General features: G+C 35.7%; 1 protein-coding gene across 1 annotated transcript; it reads right to left on the bottom strand.

The window, feature by feature from the left end:
* Positions 1–989: 989 nt before the first annotated feature.
* On the bottom strand, positions 990–1617 carry LOC141390991 (larval cuticle protein A2B-like). Its single transcript, XM_073963908.1, has 2 exons — positions 1606–1617; positions 990–1538 (listed from the first exon to the last, which is right to left on the bottom strand). The coding sequence occupies exons 1-2, from the start codon at positions 1615–1617 to the stop codon at positions 990–992; spliced, it is 561 nt and encodes a 186-aa protein (XP_073820009.1).
* Between the last annotated feature and the right edge of the window lie 9199 nt (positions 1618–10816).

Here is a 10816-nt window from a genome sequence, read left to right as displayed (position 1 = left end):
TCGAAATAATCGTTTTAGACCCCAAATATGTTTAGACGAAATCCGTTTCAGACAATTTGGAGTCGATTTAGCAATGTCCGTCCGTCTGTCTGGCTGGCTGGTGCGCACGATAACTCCCGAACGGATGAACCGATTTGGGCCAAAATTTGCCACAATAGTTCGAAAATGTTCGAAAAATTTGTGCGCACGATAACTCTTGAAGGGAGTAACCAATTTGGTTCATACTTGGCACATCGTGAAATGTCTTCCCAAAATGGGTCCATTCGGTCCACTCCTTCGGGTACCTCCCAACTTTTAGTCTAAAGAAGATACATACACTTTGATACGGGGACAAGTCTATACTTGCTATGAAATTCCCCCAAATTGTGTTTACTTCTTCTCTTTAGGTCCGAGGCTAAATTTTCTTACTTGGCAAATACAAATGTTAGGTAGGAATTTCGGAGGTGGCACGGTAGCTCCCCTATTACAAACAAAAAAAAAAACGATAAATATACAAATTGCCTTAAACGATGAGGTTCGACGAAACAAAATCTGTCCATTAGCAATTAAAAACTAAAACATATACGGTCTATATACATTTACGGTCTCAATAATCAGAAGAATTCGGCATCTAAAGCCGTTATATGCCTTATGAATTATAGTGTTTTTCAAATTATCTGTGTCAGGATTTTACTGTATATCAATATGTTCGGATGACCTCCAGTGTTCGATAGTTTGAGCTACATATTCCAGATGTAACAAACTACTAGAGTGATTACACAACATAGAAGAAAACATCAAGCAATTCTTATTAGAATAAAAAACTAACAGTAAGACCACAGTGACTTTAAAATTATGTATGTACATACCTCTAAGTTAGAAGAGACTGCAAACAATCCCCCTAAATTGCAGTTGAACAAAGGAAGTAATTTTAAATAATAGTTTCCAATAATTTATTAACTCAACAATAAGGCAATCAGGTCATAGTTTTTTTTAACGAATTTGACATTTTAGTGATGGACAAAATGGGTAGCAGGTACGGAGTAGGTGGTGTAAGCTGGAGCTACAGTCTTAACAACAGCTGGGGCGGCATAGGTGTGATAAGCGGGAGCAGCATAGTGGGCAACTGGAGCAACAGTCTTGACAACAGTAGCGGGGGCAGCATAGTGGGCAACTGGAGCAACAGTCTTAACTACGGGAGCAGCAGCAACAACTGTCTTAGCTACCAACGGATCACGGCTGACAACGGCATTGAAACCATTGACGGGATCAGCAGTGTATTGGACAGTGCGTTTGTAACCATCAGCATCGATCAAGGAGTATTGACCACGTACAACATCACCGTCACGTTCTTCGAATTGGCTCTTGTTGTCACCAGAGACGGCATCTTGAACATCATAAGAATATTTGTATTGAGGATGGGGATCGTATTCTTCAACAGTCTTGGCCAAGACTGGGGTGACGGTTTTAACTACAGCAGCGGGAGCAGCATGATATACTTGAGCTGCTGGAAGGATGCCAGCATTGGCAACAGCGAGCAAAGCAAAGAGAGCAACAAACTGGAAAAATTAAATAAATATTTGTTGTAAATCCTAGTTATCCTCGAGCTGTTTATTTATTTCTTACCTTGAATGCCATTTCGTTAAGATTGATTAGATTTGAACTAAATGTAATTGAATTGAATGTTCAATTAATTGTGATAAGAATTCTTTTCCGTCAAAAGCTTTTATACGATAAGAAAAAATCTAAAGAACGGCGAATTCTCTCATTACCTCGTGTCGTCAAAAATTAATGTTGTTGAACCACATACCATAGCATTTTTTGGTGACAACGCATGTATTAACATTTTTAGACCAATTAATTTTATGAATGAATTGTTGTGTTGTCGTTTAAAGTAATGTAAACGTTAATAGGGTTAACAAAAGAGTAATACACATAAATGTATTTTGAGTGTAAAATATTCACATACCAATGTTAACAGTAGTTTGACCAAATCTAAAATGTTGTTGCAACTAAGTCAGCGTTAAAATATTGAAATGACTTAAACTTACAGGGCAATCATGAATAAAAATTCCGTGCGGAATTTGTTGTCTTTCATCAATTTCACATTTTTTTATTTCCATATTAATGTTTAAAAAATTAATTAGGTGATTCTAGAAGTTTACTAAGTTTTAAAATATTAATTTTTAAAGAATAATTATTGATTTACAAAAATGCCGACAAAGTATCCAGGATTGCCCTTGCAATCATGGCCTACAAAACTTTCTCACATAATTTTGTCACTACAGGTCCACGTTCTTATAAAGCCCCATAGAAAGGTAGATTGTTGGTATTTCTAGGGTTTTTAATCTTATTATAACACAGAAATGGGTAAAATTTCGTAATTTATCTTCGTAGGTATAAATAATTTACCTTATGCCCAAAGTTTGTTATAGCCTTCAAAGAACGGTACCTCCCGATTTCCGGTATTTCAAGTTTTAACATCTTTATCGCACCGGAAAGGCTGAAATTTCGTAGTTGGACTTCGTTATGAGAACAAAACTTTGCTATAGAAACTCGTCGATAAGTTCTATATTATTATGTAGGCCCCAATCGAACGGTAACTCTCTATTGTCAATATTTTCAAGGTTTTATCGACATTATCACACAGAAATTCGGTATTCAGACTTCGGTAGAGATATAAAACATCCCTTCTGATGATTTTCTGTATAGATCCAAGATTTAATATAGGAGCGCCCAATTTTTGGTATTTCGTGGATTCTTTGTCACATTTTCGTACTGAAATGTGGATAAAACAAGTAAGAACGGCGTTAAGTTCGGTCGGGCCGAACTTGTTATACCCTCCACCACAAGTTGTATTGAAGTAAAATGGAATAATTAGTTTCCTTTCGTGTATGAAGAAGACTTAATACTAAATTTCAGAAATTTCGGTAAAACTATGTGAGGCACCATTCTATGGTGGCTATTTCAAAACGTCGATCTATACCGACAAATTTCTGACGGAAAGTTTTTAGTCTCAAAGAAGACTAAATACCAAATTTCCTATACTTCTGTAAGAGAATGTGGCTAAAACTAAAAAAATACCGGAAATCAAGAAGTAAGCTTCTATGGGGATATGGGAAGACGTGGACCTATACTGATAACACTCTTTTGGAATATTTTATAACTCTTGGAAGACGAAATAATGAATTTCAGCCATTTTGGTTGGATATTGACGTCACAATCTTCAGTATTACGAAAATCCGGAGGTACCGTTCTATGGGGGCTATATCGAAACGTGGACCTATACCGACGAATTTTAGTCAGAATTGGGGCAATATGAAAGCCTGGACATGTAGAGACATATTTCTGGCGAACAGTTTTATATCACATTGAAGACCAAATACCAAATTTCAGCCATTTTGGTGGAATATTGAAGATACAACCTTCAAAAAACGAAAAATCGGGAGGTACTTTTCCATGGGGGCTATATGGAGGCGTGGACCTATACCGACAAATTTAAAGGAGAAGTTTGAGTACCCGCAACGAAGTCTAAATACCAAATTTCAGCCATTTCGGTGGAATATTGAGGCCACAACGTTCAAAATACCGAAAATCGGGAGGTACCGTTCCATGGGGGCTATATGAAGGCATGGACCGATACCGACAAAGTTCTGGGGGAAAGTTTTATACCACCAACGTAGACTAAGTACCAAATTTCAGCCATTTCGGTGTGATAATGAAGCTAAAACCTTCAAAATACCGAAAATCGGGAGGTACCGTTCTATGGGGGCTATATGAAGGTGTGGACCTCTACCGACAAAATTCTGGGGAAAAGTTTTATACTCCTAAAGAAGACTACGTACCAAATTTCAGCCATTTTGGTGGGATAATGAAGCTAAAACCTTCAAAATACCGAAAATCGGGAGGTAAAGTTATATGGTGGCTAAATGAAGGTGTGGACCGACACCGACAAAATTTTGGGGTAAAGTTTTGTACCCCTAAAGAAGACTACGTACCAAATTTCAGCCATTTTGGTAGGATAATGGAGCTAAAACCTTAAAAATACCGAAAATCGGGAGGTACCGTTCTATGGGGGCTATATGAAGGTGTGGACCGATACCGACAAAATTCTGGGGGAAAGTTTTATACCCCTCAAGAAGACTACGTACCAAATTACAGCCATTTTGGTAGGATAATGAAACTAAAACCTTAAAAATACCGAAAATCGGGAGGTACCGTTCTATGGGGGCTATATCCCATTTTCAATACCAACCATCCTGCAAGTAATAAAAACTTCTGTACCAAATTTTGACTCTCTATCTTTAAAATTGCGAGCTGTATCTTGATTTCAACAGACAGACGGACGGACGGACGGGCAGACGGACATGGTCAAATCGACATAGTATTTTATGCTGATCAATAATAAATATACTTTATAGGGTCTCCGACCAATATTTCGATGTGTTACAAACGGAATGACAAATTTAATTATACCCTCCATATGGTGGAGGGTATAAAAATGTTATTCGGAAAATTGTTGATACCATTGCGGGGGAGCTGAGTACTTTCATAAATTAACCCTGCGTTTACACACAGACAGTATTGAAAAGACAATAGCAAAGTTACAAACCATTTTCACCAATACATTCATACTTTTCTCTATACATATTTAAAAATGGATAAATGTATTTGGGGAAAAGGTTTGTATTTTTGCTATTGTCTTGCCAATACTGGCATTTGTAAACGCCGGGTAAAGAAAAGTAATTATTCCATTTTGCTTCAATGCAACTCGAGGTGGAATTTATTTAACGAGCTTATTTGTATAAATGCGTAGTCAACCAAAAATTATCAGATTTTTTATAAAAAAATATACTCAAATATTTGAGATTTTGTGGAATAATGCTAAATTAATTATTGTAAAATGTTAAGAAAAATGCTAAATGCCAAATGGAAATTTTGCGGCTAAAAACTAAAAAATAATGCTAAATTTAGCTGCAAACATTGTAAAATGGTCAACCTCCCAGCAAAATTTGAAGGAAGGGGTTTCGATGCGATGGTTCAAACGAAGTCATGAAAGATCCGATCTTTTCATCAGCATTTGAACCAATGCAATGGAAGTCGTGAACGATCCGATCTTTTCATCAACATTTGAACCCATTGCATCGATCCAATAGAGATGAATTTTGTGTTTCTATACCCTCCACCATAAGATGGGGGGTATATTAAGTTTGTCATTCCGTTTGTAACTACTCGAAATAATCATTGTAGACCCCACAAACAATATATATATATATTCTTGATTAGCGTGCAATTCTACATCGATATAGCCAAGTCCGTCCGTCTGTCTGTCTGTCCGTCTGTGGAAATCACTCTAGCGTCCGAACGGATTGAAGAAGGTGGATGAAATTTTGGTAAAATCTATTATATATACGTAGGTCTTTTGGTATTGAAAGCGGGCTATGTAGGTCTACGTTTTTGTATAAACTTCATACAAAGTGACATGTGACGCATCGTCGTTTTAATGAATTTTTAAGATATTTGTCCCATTTGACCACCGATTCGGTTGTAATTTGGTATTATGTGTTTTCAAAGGCTTAAAAATATATCTACCAAAGTTTGTTTACATAGGTCCACGTTTTGGTATAGCCCCCATATAACACCCCGTATATAGTACGCGTCACTTTACGATATTTTGAATGTATTAGTCCCATTTGACCACAGAATCGGTTGTAGCTTTGTATTTTGTGTTTTCAGAGGCTGAGAAACCTTTCTACCATAAAATGTTTACATAGGTCCACGTTTTTATAGAGTCCCCATAGGACGATACCTCCCTATTTTCGGTATTTTGAAGGTTGTGGCCACATTAATCCACCGAAATGGCTGAAATTTGGTATTTGGTCTTCATTTGTATTAAACGTTTCATATGAAATTTGTTGGTATAGGTCGACGCCTTTATATAGCCCCCATAGAACTTACCTACCAATTTTCGGTGTTTTGAAGGTTGTGGCCTCAATATTCCCCAGAAATGGCAGATATTTGGTATTGAGTCTTCGTTGGGGGTATACAACTTTCTCCCAGAAACTTGTCGGTAGAGATCCATGCCTTAGTATAGCCCCCATAAAACGGAACCTCCTGATTTTCGGTATTTTGAAGGTTGTGACCTCAATATCCCACTGAAATTAATAAAATTTGGTAGTTAGTCTTCGTTAAGGGTGTACAATTTTCCACCTGAAGTTTGTCGGTATATCTCCCAATTTTTGGAATTCACTTCAATACGGTTCGTGGTGGAGGGTATAAAAAGTTCGGCCCGGCCGAACTTAACGCTTTTCTTACTTGTTATTTATACACATTTTTCTAAATATATACGATTAAATATTTGCAATAGGCTTGATGTTGTCGGAGACTCGAAATCACAACCAACGTTGTTAAATAGGGTTATGACTTTTTGACATTTTTCCTCAAAAATGATTTCCTGTAGCAGGGATGAATGAACTTTTGCCTATTAATCACTATGCTATCGTTTATTCCATTGAAATATAAAAAAAGTTCACGCACAAATCGATTTAAAAAAAAATAATTTTTTGAAAAAATATATGAAATGAAAAAAATTTTTTTTTTCAAAAAATTATTTTTTGTTGCACGAATGAATAAATATAAGCCTACTAATAACTATAATAACGTTTATTTCATTCAAATATTAAAAAAGTCGCGAAAAAAGTCACTTTGAAAACATTTTAAATTTTTTGTTTTTGTTAAAAAATTATATTTTTGAATAAAAGCGTTTACGACATTTTTACGATTCTCAGAATTGAAGAAAAATAGTGAGAAATAAATTTTATGTCATTTTAATTATCTCATGTGGCTCTAAAGTTTATTTTCAATTATATATCTGTTTTCAGTGACTTCAAAAAATTGTCCATAATTTTGATAAATTCAAATTTTAAAATCATTTTGTGCGTGAGGTTTTTTCACCGAATCACCTTATAATTAAGATTTTATGTAATCTTATGGCAAAACTCATCACGCTATGATACAGGGATATGAGGTTGTAAAAAAGTCATAACCCTATTGTTAAAACTCTCGTCGTAATGATAATGTCATTGCAAAGGGTTGGTGAAAATGACATGCCAAAGCATTGGTGAAAATGACAAGTCAAAGCATTTATGTAAATGACATGCTTTGGATCCAAAAGTGAATAGCATATTTTGGGGTCCACACTCATATAAAGTTCATCGATGAAGATGCTAAAAACATGACATGCCAGATCACTTGCCCCCATGATTGAATGGCATCTTTGGCATCGAACATTTTGCTGGGCTGGTTAAACTGAAACTGAAACTATAAGTCTAGTGACTTAATTTTTATAAGAGTCGTTCAAAAAAAAGTGCAAGCCATCTTTGTATGATTTACTCAGACGAGTACACAGCAAAAGAAAAGTCAGTGTTTGTATGCTCTTCATGCCGTATCTTCAGATTTTGTACTTGATTATATCGATCAGATTTTATACTGTCCACTATAAATTGAAAGTCTGTTTGGAACATTCCATATAAAGTTACCACTCAATGTTTACGGCTATTTAAGCCACTGTCCAGGTTTCTGTACGAGTATAGCTCTTATTCTCATAACCCTTTACTATCACATACTATGTAGTTCATATCTCTTCTATATAATGATTTAATGCTCATGTCAATGTTGTACTTGTACTTTACAAGCGAAAGGTTTGACATTGGCATTCGTTGTCAAAAGAAAAGAAAATAAAATGTGTCAATTCATGACGGTTTTACACTTACCAACAATGTGGTCGGTCGTGTGAGCTTAACTGCACAGCCAGACAGCTATGCGAACGATTCGGCGTCCGTCCTTCTTAGAAAAAAAACAACATCACAACAACATAAAAAAATTGGAGTAATTTTTCTTTTGACCACAACCTTAAGCTTTACTCAAAACATATCCGTCAACGCCGTAATACGCTTCAAGCCACATTCATTAAATTGTTTGACATTCAAAGTGATTAGCAGTGCAAAAGAACAACAAATATGGGAGTTAAGCTACCGGATATTGTTGTTGTCGTTTATAATCGTATTTGTGACGCACAGAACTTGTTCAGTTTTCTTTTATTTCGAATTGAAATAATTTTGTTAAGGAATTTTTGGTAATTTTACTCAACGTATCCGCAATAATAGAAATTGCTGATTGTTTGTAAGTGGAAGGTGTGTATATGAACAGCATTTTTTTAAATTTATAATTTAATATTTTGTGTAATGTTTTCCCAGCAAAAAATTAGGAGCTAAATTACCAATTGCCAAAGCCACTTTTTGCAAAATGTTCTATTCCAAGGATGGTATTCAAGCCTGGGTGGAAGTGATTTTGAAGCTGATTTAGAAGAGCGTGACCCCCAAAAGATCCTAAGCATGGCATCTTCACTAACCCCATGGAATGGCATCTATACCAACACTTTGGCTTACCATCTTAACCAATTCTCTATAATAGTATTTTCACCAAATCTTTGCCATGCCATCCTATTGAAAATCAACAGAAAGTTGCCGGTCTCTCTTCACAACATACTTTGTATGTTGTATATAACGAAGTTTTTTATAGCAACCCTGTCGGACTTTTATTAACCAGTTGATAAAATGATTGATAATAGATCGATAATTTTTAAACTGACTAAAAACTGGCTGAAAAGAGATGAACCACTTTGAACAGAAAAAATTTTCGGCAATTGTCCATGTCTAGATAACTTTTCGACCAATATAAAGTTAGTCGAAAAGTTATCTAGAGATTAACCACTCTAAAAACAGAAACATGTACCGTCTGCAAAGTATTTGTGTTTGTCGAAGAAATAAGGCACAAATGTATAAAAAATTAGCACTTGCTTTTTCTTAATATTCTTCGTATAAATGCAGCATCCAGTTATAGAATACAATGTTGATGGACTGAACATATTCGTACATACCCGTATTACTCATATTATTCTGGAATTAAAAAGGAACACAAAGGAAATATACAAATTTGCCCCTTCTTCTCTCTAACAAAAGAGAGAGAGAGAGACAAAGAGAGGGAGAGAGAGAGAATATGAAAAGTCAAAAATAAAAAACACACAGAAACAAAAATTGTTTTTTTTACATTATGTTTTAAACTGACTAAAAATAGGAAAAAAAAGTTAGTTTATTATCAGTCGAAAAGTTATCTGGCGTTGGACAATACTGACTACTCAGGCGCTCATCGCCTTGTAAAATTAGTCAGTTGGCATAAGGCAAAATGATCGATAAAATGCCACTTATGTTTAAAAAAAAAGCTAGCTTTATGTGAGCTTTAAATCGGCCACAGTCCCTACAGGGAAGTAAAGAAAGTATCAATTGCTTTTGCCGACTGAGATATATCGTCAGCTTGTGACATATGGGAGGTCATCGTTGTTTTTTTACAAAACATGGACCCAAATTTCAGAATAGAGCTTTTTTATCCTCTGGCAACACTCAATATTAAATTACAGCAATTTCGATTAGAAAATTTAACAGAAAAACCCTCGAAATACCTAAAATTAGGTAATACTTAAACCTGGATACATATATGGATAGTTGTTTTTGCTAGTAAGTTTTCTATCTTCTTGAAACACAAAATTCCAATTAACAACAACTTCGGTAGAAAAATGTGGAGCCTATACCAAAACGTGGACCTATACTGTCTGTTTTTTGCAAGGAATACTTTGTGTCTGTTATATTTTGTAACCCTAGAAAAGACTTTATACGAAATTTCAATTAATCCGGTAATGGGGAAAAATGTTTAAAATACAGAAAATCGGGAGAACCGTCATATGCGGGCTGCACTAAAATGTTGGCCTGTATCGAGTAATTTCTGGAGGAATGTTTTGTAACTACAACGAACATTAAACGCTAAATTTCAGTCTAACGCATATCTGTCTGGCTGTACAAGATACACACGATTGGTAAGTGTAAAACCGACATGAATTGACACATTTTATTTTCCTTTCTTTTGAGGCCACAACCTTCAAAATACTGAAAGAGGGAGGTGCAGTTCTATGGAGGACCCATACCGACAAAGTCAGCCATTTCGGTGGCATATTGAGGCCACAATCTTCAAAGTACCGAAAATCGGGAGGTACCGTTCTCTGGGGGCTATATAAAAACGTTGTCGGATATAGCCCACTTTAAATACCAAACACCTAAGGAGTGAAGTGGTAATAGAAACATCCAAAACAAATTACAATGCTCTATCTTAAAAATTTTTTGATTTCAACAAAAAGGCGGTCGGAATAACACTGTTATATCAACATAGAATTTTATACTGACTATATATACTTTAAGGGTCTGCGACGAATATTTCGATATGTTACAAACGTAATGACAAATATAATAATACCCTCCACATCATGGTGGATGATACAAAAACAAAGCGCAAAAGTCTCAGGCGGCTCTGTCAACCGCTGAATATCTTGTAAAATATCTTGTACAAACATGTTTGTAGATGATGAAAGTAGTTTCGGAAGTATTCATCAATAACAGTGTGCCCAATTATTCCACTAACAGACATGATCGAAACGGTGTTACTTACTTAGTTGGCCCTCTACAGAGCATTGGCCCATTAGCCGAACTAAGAAAAGATTTCAATTTCTCTCTACTCCTTGCTCTGTTTTTCCAGTTTGGAATATGGTGTTTTCTGATTTTGTCTTCCACTTGTTGACTCCATCGAAGTCGTGGGCGTCCACTACCGCGCGTACCTCCATGTGGCCCGTATTTTTACGCTTTTTTAACTGGTCCATCATCGCTCATTTTTATCACGTGGCTCATCCCGATACGTTTAACTATACTGATGTCGCTGAATAGCTGATACAACT

The sequence above is a fragment of the Musca autumnalis genome, unplaced genomic scaffold, assembly GCF_047663935.1.
Source record: "Musca autumnalis isolate F117 unplaced genomic scaffold, ASM4766393v1 scaffold_1, whole genome shotgun sequence".
Lineage (NCBI taxonomy): Eukaryota > Metazoa > Arthropoda > Insecta > Diptera > Muscidae > Musca > Musca autumnalis.
This window is presented reverse-complemented; position numbering and strand designations above follow the sequence as displayed.